General features: G+C 44.8%; 1 protein-coding gene across 1 annotated transcript in view; it reads left to right on the forward strand.

Moving 5' to 3' along the window:
* The first annotated feature begins 317 nt into the window (after window positions 1-317).
* The window catches only part of U2A' (U2 small nuclear ribonucleoprotein A), a 35,335-nt gene continuing 21,646 nt past the window's right edge, over window positions 318-14,006 (forward strand). Inside the window, exon 1 of the mRNA XM_087377433.1 lies at window positions 318-508. Coding sequence (XP_087233559.1) covers window positions 427-508 — 82 coding nt within the window. The 5' untranslated portion in view covers window positions 318-426. The remainder of the gene's footprint in view (window positions 509-14,006) is intronic.

Consider the following 14,006-nt stretch of genomic DNA (forward strand, 5'->3'; position numbering starts at 1 on the left):
TCAATTCATTCAGAAAACAAGGTGAATGATATATCTATCATTCATTAGGCATGCTTCTACGTGAGTGAAATGCCAAGAGAGAGCATAAAATTGGAGGCCCCAGGTGCAAAGAGGAGTAAATGAGAATGGCCCAAAAGTCACAAAAGGGGATCCCTTTTGAACACCCATGAATGCACCTAACAAGTGAGCCAACCACAAATTAACAAAAGTAATAGAGCATAAATAATAACAATAATTTTAATTTTCCCATCTCAAAACCACAAACTTCACTAAGGCCTACCCAACAACAAACAATTCCTAGTGAAAAGGAACAAAAAGATAATTCTCTCAAATCCTTGCTGCGTTCTCCCTCCCAGAAGCGAAGTTAGGGCATGGCAACCCTGCTCCTCCACTGAGCTCCTCCGTCGGTCACGTTTTCTCACAGAGATGGTGCGCTTGACAGCAGACCTTATCCTTCGCTCTCCCCAGTACTTCAATGCTGTTCGTGAGCGGGAAATCGACCTTCGAGGTATGCTTTAAGCTTTGCTTTCCTTCTTTCTGGATCTCCGTGCTTGATTGTGTGAGAACATCCACTCCTAGTAAAGTTCACTTTGGACGTGAAAATTTAGTAACAGTCTTCATCATATTCGGGTTCTCTGCTTCCAGTGTCCTCGAGCTTTTATCCACCCTTTATGCAAAGAGGACATTTTTTTTCCGTTGTCGTCTCGTACTTGTACTGGTCGGTGCTTCTTACATGTAGCATTTTGCGTACGCACGGACACCTCACAGCCGAAGGCATGGTGGTTGTCTCTTACACGTCAACGCACTAGAGTGGCGTTTGCAAACAAAATGGTATGCGTGACAGCAATTCTTGCGTCCTGGAAAAACCTGGATATTTTTTCATTCCTCCTTTGGCTTTGTCTCTCCTTTTACAAGGACAGATAGCTCGGTCTATTTAATAAACCAGGTAATACTTCAACATTAAGAACTGAGCCTATTCTTTGTCCCGCGAAGATTCGTTACCGTTCTCTACGGCTTTTTTGATGAGTACGTTGGATTTTTAAAAATCAATCCTTGACGTAACTCCTTGAAACGAATACCATCTTTCGACTTCGCCAAAGGGAAGTTCCCAAAGAGTTCCCTTGATTCATTTCCTAATCCTCTTTCTTAAAAGGACGAATTCGTGAACAAATCACAAATGTTTGCTTCACTTGCAAAAAGTAACTTCTTTTGGACCAAACCTTTTGCCCTAAGTTGAGACATCTCTAATAGACGTCTCGAAATGCTTCAAAGCCATATGAATGAGCTTTGGAGAACCCTATTGGAGAAAAAACCTATTGGGTTTAAAGTGTGTTTTGTGGGAGGTATACAAATCATGAAGTCTTCTATTCTCTTTTTGAGCTATAGAGAGAAGTGTACATTCATTCTTTTTGAAATTTACTGTTTTAGCACGGATACCAACATAGGCAGGAAGCTTTTGACGTCATAAACTTGTTCCACAAATTAAAGTTATAGATTAAGAAAACCAATGTAAATATTTACCCCACGATATTTGTAGACTGAAATAAAGAATTGAATGCTTCAATCTGCAAAGAAAAAGTGTGCACATATAAAATTTGACTTTATGCAACGATTGAGCTCCTTTGAGACTTGTTTACATATTCTTACTTAGTCACCTTGAATGATCTGTTTACCCAACAAACTTCTAGGATCCAAATTCAATTTGTAGACGTTGGGATAGGTGGTGTGTTAGCATACTCCAATATACTAGATAGATATCGTCATAACTGCATGGGATTGACAACGTTCTCTGCTTACTAGCTCAACAAGATCATACAAATGCTATGGGCACACCATTATAAAAACAATTTCTTGGGCATGTCATGGCATCACGCACGTCACTAGTAGTAGTCACTAAGCTCCACTTGTAAATGTAAATCCGTATTCTTCGTTACTTTCCTTCGATTATAGTCCTTTGGAAAAAATAAAATGCTTAGATTGCTAAATAGATTAACAAGAGCACCCTAATTTGTACATTTAAATCATGTCTGCTTGAGTTAATTCAAACTAACAGTGGAAGTTTGGATCCCACAACCAAAGTAGCTGGCAGGTGAAAGCCAAGTTCAGAGTTAATGTGACCCGTTCTTATCATATTCAAGTTACGTTATGCTCCATATCAACCTCTAAGCATATAGAAGATATGGTAATGCTAATATTACAAAATGCAATTCTCAGTAGAGTGTCAATCCCAAACAGGTTATGACGGTATCTATCTAGTATAGCGGAGTATGCTAGACACTCTAGAAGGGCATGTTTCTCAGTCTCTACTACCTTCTTGTATGCCGTATCCAAAAGAGTGATTAGGTGTCATTGTCTCTAATCCTTCTGGATGAGGTAGATCCAGCCACAGCTTAGCAAATGTAAGAATCTGCTGGAAAGCCAGCCATAGGGGAGATGAATGCACTCCCATAGCATGTGAACAAGGATAGGGTCAGGCTATCCTCTCTTGGGCACTAACTTCTTGTACTCGGTATTATTAGAATGGCAGCGGAAGATGCAAACAAACTGAAATTATAGAGCCATACAGAGAACACTAGAGATAACAAAATGTGCCACAACTGATCTGCTGTAAATCAGCCCTTAAATCAGGGCAGCAACTGAAATACAAGATATCTTGAATAAGATAAGAAAACAGGAGCTGCAGGAGAGGCTGAACTGAAGCAGAGAAAAAGGGGGGGGGCACAAGAAAGCTGAAGCCTGAGAGCACGGAGGCAGGAGAAGCCTGAAACGAAGAGGCAGGGGCCTGGAGTGAAGAGGCTAGAGGAGCCTGAACTGAGGAGGCAAGAGCCTAGAGAAGAGGAGGCTGAAGGAGCTTGGGTGAAGAGGCAGGAACCTTGGAACAAGGGATCTGTAGAGGCCTGGAGCGAGGAGGCAAGAGCCCTGAAGAGGCAAGATCTGTTGCGGGAGTGTGGGCAGCCAACTGAGCAGCTGAGAGGGGGCTCTGAGGGGATGGTCTGGAGCAGGGTGTGTGCTGGAGCCTTGAGGAGCTGCAATGAGTGGTGAAGGAAGTGAAGGGAAGGAGTCCCTTTTATAGGGCAGGCCAGAGGGGAGTCGGCCAGATTGCCTGGACCGACCAGCCTGGTTGGTCAGGCCAACTGGGCCGACCAGCTGGTCGGCCAGCCTACCCCCTCTGGCCCCCCTTGCTGCGTGGGAGCTGGTCGGCCAGCCACTCCTTGAGATGCTTATTCTCAACACCCCCTCTCAGCTCCAGGGTGTGGCACAAGACCCAGAGAGCTGGTATGACGTTGGAGAAGGGGAGGAGAAACAGATTTGGTAAATATGTCGGCGACGTTGTCGGAAGTGGTGCTGAATAGGAGCACAATGGTACCGTCAAGAACCTTCTCTCGCGTGTAGTGGTACTGAATTTCAATGTGTTTTGTCCGAGCATGGAAAACCGGATTGCGAGCAAGGGCAATACAGCTTTGATTGTCACAAAAAAGTGTGGTAGAAGTGGGTTGCTGAAAACCACAATCGAGAAGAAGGCGCCGAAGCCACACAGCCTCACAGGTGGCACTACACATAGCCCGATACTCAGCCTCGGTGGAAGATAGGGCGACCGTGGGTTGGCGTTTACTGGACCAGGAGATAGCCGCAGAGCCAAAGGAGAAAACATAGCCCGTGGTAGTACAACCAGCAATACAACCCGTATTCGACGAAGGGTGATACAACAGCTATGGCTTATACAATCCAAACTGACGAAACAGCTTTGGCTGTATTTCCACGACTGAAATTAACTCTCCAAAAGCTCTCCCTCTCTCTCTCTCTCTGAACATACACTAGGGCCCAGGACAAATTGTCGGGCTGGACCCCCCCGAAGGTCTTTATTCATTTCAGAAAATCTGTTACAAAAGTTCAGCATGAAGCTGTCTCGTAAGTCTCTCTCTTTTTTACGTGAAAAGAAATCCTTCCTTACAAGGGCTTCAAACCCCATTCAAATTGGCAACATGCCACTTGTCTACAATCTAGACTAACTCTTATTACAAGCCACTTAGGGCCATTCTGGAGTCTTCAAAGCTCTCGGTCACACGAACCGCTTCCTAGGTGCTTGTCAGGCTCCCATTTCGCTTAGGAAAAATAATCCTTGCCAGTACCTGCAACAATTAATTAAAGCGCACCACCATGGTACCCATTAATTGTTAGCGCTTTGCATGCAAATAACACACTGTGGACTAATCCTAGTCACGGTGGGCGTCCCCACTGAACACATGTGCACATCTAAACAAATATATATATATATATATAAATATATATATATTTTCTCTGGTTGACCGGAGTCAACACTCTTGATTATAATTAAAGAGCTTCGACCCAAGGTCAGGGCGCCTTAATTATAGCCAAGTCTCTCCAACCGAGGTTGGCACATCTTGGTTAACCGGGGTTAACCCCTCTTGGCGCATGCCAAGTCTTGTTGACCGAAGTCAACACTCTCTGACCGTAGTCAGGTTTACTTGACTAGAGTCAAGTATCTTTGACCGTAGTCAATCCTTTGACCATTAAAATAACTCTTTGACCGTAATTAACACATATAAAACTCTTTAATTATGATCAAATAAATGGTCAACTGTACTTTGACTTAGGATATTTACATTGTGGTGACATCCCCTCGGCTTCTATTCAGTTGACCTCAACTGAAAAGCTTCCTTGTAAACATCCAAAAGCTGTGGATGATCGGATAACATGTCTTCGTCCATCCACTTGGCATCTAATGCCGTATAATTCTTGAATTTTACAAGATACCTGTAAAATTCTTTACCCTGAGGGCCTTTACGTACAGTATGGTACACAATTTGCTCTGGCTGAAGGACTTCCTCCAGCTCATCCACTTCTGGTGGATCTTCTGATACTGGTTCTGTAGGCTCTGGTCCCTGAAATTTCTTTAGAAGACTCACATGGAATGCATTGTGAATCCTCCAATGCTCTGGCAATGCTAATCTGTATGCAACCTCATTTATTCTTTCTGTAACCCTGAAAGGGCCATAGTATCTGGGAGATAACTTTGCATACACTTTCTGTTTGCCTTTAAACTTGCGGAGCCTAGCTTTTTCAAACTTTAAAAGTACCCAGTCCCCTTCCTTGAGATCCAACTGTCTCCTATGTTTATCTGCAGCCCTTTTATGTTTCTCTTGAGACCTTTCAATTGCTGTCCGGACTTGGCTGTAAGCTGTCTGGAGGTCTCTTACAAACTGATCAGCTGCAAATATTTCATCTTTAGTCCTCAATATAGGTGGCAAAATCACCTTCCCATATATGACTTCAAAAGGGGCTTTCCCTGTAGAGCTATGTACTGTATTATTGTAAGCAAACTCTACTAACGGTAGGTACTTTTTCCAGTCTGAACTTTGGTCACCCACGTAGCATTTCAGCATATCCAAAATGGTAGAATTTGCTACTTCACTTTGACCATCTGTCTGGGGATGGAAAGAAGAAGAAAAATTCAGATTCGTCCCCATGTTATCAAATAAAGCTCTCCAGAATAGACTGGTCATTCTGGGATCTCGATCACTAACAATGGACTTAGGCATACCATGATGTTTAAAGATCTGTGCCATGAACAGCTTAGCCATATGATCTGCCTTTATGGTTTTGCGAACCGGAATGAAATGAGCTTGCTTGCTGAATCTATCAATGATAGTCCAAATCCCATCATTCCCTGACTTTGATCTTGGCAAATCAAAAATAAAGTCCATTGTAATATTTTCCCATGGTGCCTGAGGCACGGGAAGAGGCATAAGTAGGCCAGGTGCCTTCTGTCTATCATACTTCATTTTCTGACACGTAAGGCATTCAGTAACAAACTGATGTATATCTTTCCGCATTCCTGGCCAAAAGAAATACCTCTCTAGTGCTAGAGTTGTTGCTGTAATTCCTCTGTGTCCAGCATAGGGAGGTGCATGGCATTCCCCCAAAATCTTTTTCCTCATCTCTTGGGTGATGCATAGGCAATCATCTTTCATTAAATACCCATCTTTCAGGGAATAGTGACTGGTGGATTGCCCTTCTTGCATCTGCTGTAAAATTTCACCAAAATCAGAATCATGAGCATATTGTTCCCTCATGCCTTCCAGGTCCTGATGATAAGCAATAGTTACATTATTGACCTGGGGTCTTCGGGACAAGGCATCTGCCACTCTGTTCCGAATTCCTGGAGTATGGACAATCTGAAAATGATACATTGACAGCATGTTTGCCCATTTCATATGCTTCTCTGAAAGCTTGGTCTGAGTCAAAAAGTATTTCAGACTTTGGTGATCTGTTTTGACAGTAAAATCTGCACCCAAAAGATAATGTTTCCATGTATGGATGGCATGAATTACAGCCAATAACTCTTTCTCATAGATTCCTAAATATCTTTCCGCATCCCGAAGTCGTCTGCTTTCATAGGCTACTACATGACCATTCTGATGCAACGCAGCCCCAACACATTCTCCACAAGCATCGCAATCCACATCAAAAGACTGATACAGATCCGGAACTACCAGAATAGGCTCTGTAGTCAACTTTTCCTTGAGTGTATTGAATGCTTTCTTCTGTGATAATCCCCATGTGAAAGCTGCATTTTTCTTAGTGAGGTCATGTAATGGAGCTGCGATATCAGCAAAGTGTCTGATAAATCTTCTGTAGTAAGAACACAAGCCTAAAAAGCTTCGAACTTCATGTACAGTTTTCAGCTCTGGCCATTCCTGAATGGCACGGATCTTCGCTGGATCCATTTGTATCCCATTCTTGGATATTATATGCCCCAGATAATGGATTTCTTCCAGGAAGAATTCACTTTTCTTGCTGTTGGCATAGAGCTGATGATTTCTCAGCTCTTGAAACACTATAGCAAGATGTTCTCTGTGGTCTTCCTCTGTCTTAGAAAAAACTAAGATATCATCAAAGAAAGTACCCGTAAAATGCCTGTACTTCCGGAAGATACGATCCATCATTCTATTGAATGTGGCTGGAGCATTTGTCAACCCAAAAGGCATCACTAAGTATTCATACAACCCGAATGTTGTGCGGAATGCTGTCTTATGCACATCCTGAGGCTGTATCCTCACTTGGTGGTAGCCACTCTTTAAGTCTATCCTGCTGAAAACTGAAGCTCCATTTAGCTGATCCAAGACATCATCAATACGCGGAATAGGGAATCTATTCTTGATGGTCATTTTGTTCAGTGCGCGATAATCGACGCACATACGGAATGAACCATCTTTCTTCTGTACTAACAGTACAGGGGAACAAAAAGGAGACGAGCTGGGCTGAATCAAGCCTTTGGACAGCAAGTCCTGTACCTGAGCCATAATCTCCTCTCTCTGAGTCGCACTGACTCTATAAGGGGGTCTGTTTGGTGGCTCACTACCAGGCATTAACTCTATCTGATGATCTTCTGGTCTCTCTGGGGGTAGCTCCCCTGGCAAAACATCAGAAAAGCAATCTTTAAAGTTTACCAGAAACTGAAACCTATCTTTGTCTGCATCATTCATTTCAGCATGCATATCATTCTCTTTTTCTTTTACAAAAACCATGTACGCAGAAATTGCAGACTTTATTGCTTTACCGCATGAAACATCAGATACAATGGGGATAGTGTCCCCTTTATTCCTGGCAATTACACGCTGATTTTTCCCCCTATGTACAAATTCCAGCACTCTTTCAGGAAGAGTCAACTTCACTGCCTTGCGGTGAAACCAAGGCATCCCCAAAACTACATCATAATGTTTCAGTGGAGAAATGAAGAAGTCTTCCTGATCCACATAACTCTGAATATGAAGACGGAGCTTCCCTATCAAGGGAGTAACTGGCACAGGATTCCCACAAAACATTTGATCGGCATCCAAAGCCCTGCCTAGCTCTTCCGTCTTTATTCCCAGCCTCAGGGCTAGATCCTCTGATATGAAATTATCAGTAGCCCCTGGATCAAATAAAATCAGCGCTTGCTGGTCTCTAACTTTGCCCCATGATAGCAGCAATTCTCGTTCTTCTGGGTTCAAAGCATGACCCAGTATATCAGGAATACCCCCCGCCATTGGCTTTTGCGGTCCCCGTGGCTTCTCTGCCTCTTTTCCCTTCGATGATGAAGGCTTTTCTGGGCACTGGGCAGCCACATGCCCCTCTTTACCGCACCTGAAGCATTTCCCATCTCTACGGAATTCCGCTATCTGTTCAGGGGTAAATAGAGATTTGCCCTTATAGGTCTTCGAGAACTGAGTACCCCTCGGCTTCTGAGGCTGAAACCCTTTCTTTTCAGCCTTAGGGGACTCTTTCTTTTCTGATTTTTGAAAATCAGTTTTCTTTTTATCAGCACGTCCTGCATGCAAGGATGGCACTGTAGATGGATCTTGTAGCGGCACAAGACTCGCTACTGAGGCTGAATGCATAAGATCTTGAATATTCTTTGCCCCCAAAGCATTCACTACTGCCTGAATTCTTGGAGTGAGACCTGCTCTGTACTTCCTCATCTGGGTACCTTTGGAGATCTTTTTGAACGGTGCAACCTGCAAATAAGCATCCCAAAACTTTTGGTTGTACCCATCCACTGTATCTCCTGCATCCATGTGCAAGCTGTCCCAGTCTTGAAGAACATGGTCTCTAAACTGTTTAGGCATGAACTGCTGGTAGAAGGCTTTCTTGAAGCCCTTCCACTTTCTTGGGGCTGATCCATCTGTGGTCAGTGCACTCCACCATGCACTAGCCGTTGCTGTTAAATGTAGGCTGACCATTCTTAACTTGGAGGATTCTGAAAATTTCTCAGTACCGAATGCAGCATCAAACTGTCTGATAAACTGCAATGCTTTGTCTGTATGACCATACTGTCCATTGTAGGTCATAAACTTAACAGATTTTCCTCCCTCTTTAAATTCCCTGGTCGCTTTGGAAGATTTTCTCTTCCCAGACTTCTCGTGTTTCCTTCTTTTCCTGGATGGTTTATCTGATAAGGAAGAAGAAGACATAGAAGTCGAACTCGAGGTAGACGGTGATGGACTAGGAGATCGGTGATGACGCCTCGATCTCTTTTTACTATGGGACCGTCTCCTATGAGATCTATGAGATCTCTCTCTCTCAGACTGTACACGAGAGTGTGCCTCTGGCATTGGCACGTCATATACTGGATTAGGCATAGCCTCTGCTGGAAACAAATGCTGAGCCCTGGGATCCCTTTTAAGATTTTCCAGTTCTTGTATACGAGTGCGTACCATTTGTTCAAATTCTTGTTGAGATTGTGGCACATTCCTCTGTCTTGGATGCACATCCCTATCTTGAGAATCCCACTGGATAGGTGATTGATCCATATTCTGAGATCTGCAGATTTTTCTCACACTGTGCAAGTAACTAATGCACACTACCTTTGCTTTTCCAACAGAAAAGGTACCTCAACAAGAGGTGTTTTGCATTCACAATCTACGCCAGTACGGGCTGTCAGTTCAAGGCATGTACCCATACAACTGTCAAAGCATTATCAACTATGTTGCCCTTTTCTGGCTGCTGCAGATGGCTTCAAAAGGCATCTGTTTTTCCCTCTTTTTACTGCTCAAAGGCATGCATACTCCTTTTTCTGCAAAGCTCTGTTTTCCCTGCTTTTCTCTGGTTTTCTACTACTTTTCTGACAGTAAAAGTCTGACAGGCAGGAGAAAATTGATAGCCAAAACTGTCTCTGCAACTGTCTCTTTTTTTTTTTTTTTTTTTTTGGGTGAAAACAGTAACCAGATGAAGTAACTGCTAGTTAGTCTAACCAGACTAACTGGTTCTGGTTACACCAACCAAACTGATCTGGTTAGGCCAGATTAACTGGACCAGAGTTGAACTAGCTAGATACTGGTTCAGCTAACCAGAGTTAACTGACTGCGATTAACTTAACCAGGGTTTAACTGTACCCGGGTTAACTTAACCACAGGTCTGCCAGCCTGGCTGCCACGTGTCAGAGTGCCACGTCAGTTCTGAGCTGGATGCCACGTGTACTGCCACGTCATCAGCCTGCACATGCTGCCACGTCAGCATTCACACGTGTCTGCCACGTCAGCTCTGTGCATGCCACATGTACACCTGTGCCACGTCATCTGCCCTGCTGGTTGCCACGTAAGCCTAAGGTTAAACCTTGGCTGGCAAAAATCGGGATTCTTCGAGCACGCCCGTCAGCGTCGCGCACGTCCGTCAGTGTCGCGCACGTCCGTCTTCAGGATCTGCTCCTTCGCGCGTCTTGCATACGAGACCACGCCAGCAACACAGGCTCAAATTTATCTTCACGTGCTCACTTTCTCTGATTCACCTCGACGCTTCTTCTGCGCCATTATTTCATTCAGCTAGACAACGAGCAATACAACCGAAACTGGGTGTTCACGGCCTTCCTTGCTTGCAAAAATTGGGTGTGTCTGGTCGCTGGTGGAAGAAGATATGACAGCCAATCATCTGCTACCAACAATCCACACCTACGTGAAAATTCACGGACTCTTTCAGACTGCCGTCACAGGAGAAAGCTTCCGTCAATACGGTGGAGAGCGTCACCCATCCGTAGCCTCAGGGCTTCATTCTCGCCAGTCTCAGACGGGGACTTTCACCCGTAGCAGCACTTACCAGCAAGTCTTCTCCCAACTGACCGGTGTAATATCTTCCGATCACTCAGAGACTTCATATCCTGGAGCTTCGTTGGATCGTCACAGTTTGAGGAAGCTGTGAAACCATGCTCTGATACCAATACAACCAGCAATACAACCCGTATTCGACGAAGGGTGATACAACAGCTATGGCTTATACAATCCAAACTGACGAAACAGCTTTGGCTGTATTTCCACGACTGAAATTAACTCTCCAAAAGCTCTCCCTCTCTCTCTCTCTCTGAACATACACTAGGGCCCAAGACAAATTGTCGGGCTGGACCCCCCCAAGGTCTTTATTCATTTCAGAAAATCTGTTACAAAAGTTCAGCATGAAGCTGTCTCGTAAGTCTCTCTCTTTTTTACGTGAAAAGAAATCCTTCCTTACAAGGGCTTCAAACCCCATTCAAATTGGCAACATGCCACTTGTCTACAATCTAGACTAACTCTTATTACAAGCCACTTAGGGCCATTCTGGAGTCTTCAAAGCTCTCGGTCACACGAACCGCTTCCTAGGTGCTTGTCAGGCTCCCATTTCGCTTAGGAAAAATAATCCTTGCCAGTACCTGCAACAATTAATTAAAGCGCACCACCATGGTACCCATTAATTGTTAGCGCTTTGCATGCAAATAACACACTGTGGACTAATCCTAGTCACGGTGGGCGTCCCCACTGAACACATGTGCACATCTAAACAAATATATATATATATATATAAATATATATATATTTTCTCTGGTTGACCGGAGTCAACACTCTTGATTATAATTAAAGAGCTTCGACCCAAGGTCAGGGCGCCTTAATTATAGCCAAGTCTCTCCAACCGAGGTTGGCACATCTTGGTTAACCGGGGTTAACCCCTCTTGGCGCATGCCAAGTCTTGTTGATCGAAGTCAACACTCTCTGACCGTAGTCAGGTTTACTTGACTAGAGTCAAGTATCTTTGACCGTAGTCAATCCTTTGACCATTAAAATAACTCTTTGACCGTAATTAACACATATAAAACTCTTTAATTATGATCAAATAAATGGTCAACTGTACTTTGACTTAGGATATTTACATTGTGGTGACAGGTAGAGCGGCGAGAATCGGGGTCGCCAGCCCAATCGGAGTCACTCCAACCTCGGAGAGTGAGCGGGGAAGGAGAGGAACCACCGGCAGCATAAAAGAGCCCGAAAGTAGAGGTCCCCTGAAGATAGCGGAGGAGACGTCGAGCAGCTTGCCAATGAGAAAGCGAAGGGGTTTGCATGAAGGTACTGAGGGTGCCAACAGAGAAGCCGAGATCCAGTCGAGTGTTAAGTAGCCAAAGAAGAGATCCAACAAGCTGGCGGTAGAGGGAGGCATCAGGATAAACAGTGGACCCAAAAGCAGAGAGTTTAGCGTTGGGATCCATGGGAGAAGTGATGGGCCGACAGTCAGCCATGTGGAAAGTTTCGAGGAGCTCGTGAACATAGCGTTGCTGAGAGACAAAATACCCCCTCTTAGTCTGCCAAATCTCAAGACCCAAGAAAAAATGGAGAAGGCTCATATCCGTCATCTCAAATTCCGTTTGAAGAGCAACTTTAATGGCAAGGATATGATTGGTATGACTCCCGGTGAGGATTAAATCATCCACATAAAGAATGATGAAGGTATGAATTTCCGCTTCCATAGCCTGTTTCCAATGAGGCTGGGCCAGAGCCTGAGGAACGGTAGTGGGCTCACGAGTGGCGAGGATGCGAGACATAAGGGCGTAATTGACATGAAGGGGATCAGGAGGAACAGTTCACTAAAACCTCTGATGGTTCTTCTGAGGCTCTTGTGGCTAATCGTCCCAAATCACGATCCAAGAATGCCCCGTCCTCTGCCAATAACTCATCTCCTTCAGATCCCTCCAGTGACCGTCCTGCTCCCAAAGGTAATTGCAATCACTGTGGCACTCCTGGCCATTATTGGTGCAATTGTCCCTACCGCAAACACAAACGAGCTGACGCACCTCTGGCCGCTGCGGTTGATGCTTCCCTTACCCCTACTCCTGCATTTGTTCACCTTGAGCTCTTGAATTCGGTCCCCCTTCCTGAGCAGAGTCATTGGCTCTCCATAGCTCCGATGCTCGTGAATGGATTGTTGATAGTGGGGCCTCTCGGCATATGACCCCCTCCTCCTCACTGCTCCAGGATCTCACTCCTCATTCTGGTCGAGTCTGCATCGGCGATAAGCACTCTATTCCTGTTCATTCAGAGGGCTCTCTTGATATTATTCCTGATGGCAAAGGGGGTAAACACTCTTCTCGTGTTCTTTATGTTCCGTCTCTCGGCTTTCATCTCCTTTCGGTTCATCAGATTTGTCAAAACAATATGAAAGTTGAGTTTGAAGCAGCCTCTGTCACCATCCGCGATCGTGCCACCGGACAGCCGGTTTGGACCGGCCATTCTACTAATGGTATCTACAAGCTTGTCGCCCTTCCCTCCCTTACAGGAAGCTCTCTTGGCGACCTTTGGCATTATCGGTTTGGTCATCTACACATTGATGCTCTCCATCGTGCTTTCCGTGATTAGCTTGTCCTCGGCCTCCCTAACGTCGGGACTCGGTACTCGGTATAGGTGCCATTGTTTGTCTCTACTAACTTCTTGTATAGGTGCCATTGTTTGTCTCTACTAACTTCTTGTATGCTGTATCCAGAAGAGTGATTAGGTGCCATTGTTGGATATCTAATCGTTTTGGATCAAGCTACGGCTTAGAAAATGTAAGAATCTCTTGGAAAGCCAGCCATAGGGGAGATGAATGCACTCCCATAGCACGTGAACAAGGCTGGGGTCAAGCTATCCTCTCGTTGGGTACTTTTGTGGTGGACTGTGGGAGGGCTCCTCTTTTGTGAATGGGACTTTGGAACAAAAAAAAATCTAAATTTGTATGCAAAGGCTGAATATTGCGTCTTGGTGGGTGTTGCCTTTGTGAGCCTATTCACTACAACAAAGATAGTATTCCAGCCCCTAGCTATGACGGGTAGACCAGTTATGAAGTCCATTGAAATGTGGGTCCACTTACCCTCAGGAGTGGGCCTGTAGGACCACCAATGTCTCTCCCACTATGGTGAAAGGTAGGGAGGAATCAGGGCGTACCAATATGGGCGCTGAGGAGAGGGCAACCTTCAATTGTTGGAAGCTATTTTTTGCGTCTGATGTCTACAAAGGAGTCTTTCTTTAGTAGGTTAGTGAGAGGGGCAGCAATCTTGGCAAAAATGCCTAATGAATTTCCCATAAAAGGAGGCTAGCCCAAGAAAACTGAGTAACCTTTGCGGGTTGTGGCCATTCCATAATGCATTTCACCTTGTTGGGATCCACAGGAACCCTAACTCGTCCTTTGCCCTTGCAACCCAACCTGAGAATCGCTTGCCTAGCCCTCATCAAAGC

This window comes from Dipteris shenzhenensis, chromosome 7 (assembly GCF_047967505.1).
Source record: "Dipteris shenzhenensis isolate YYH24624 ecotype China chromosome 7, Dip_SZ_1.0, whole genome shotgun sequence".
NCBI classification, from domain to species: domain Eukaryota; kingdom Viridiplantae; phylum Streptophyta; class Polypodiopsida; order Gleicheniales; family Dipteridaceae; genus Dipteris; species Dipteris shenzhenensis.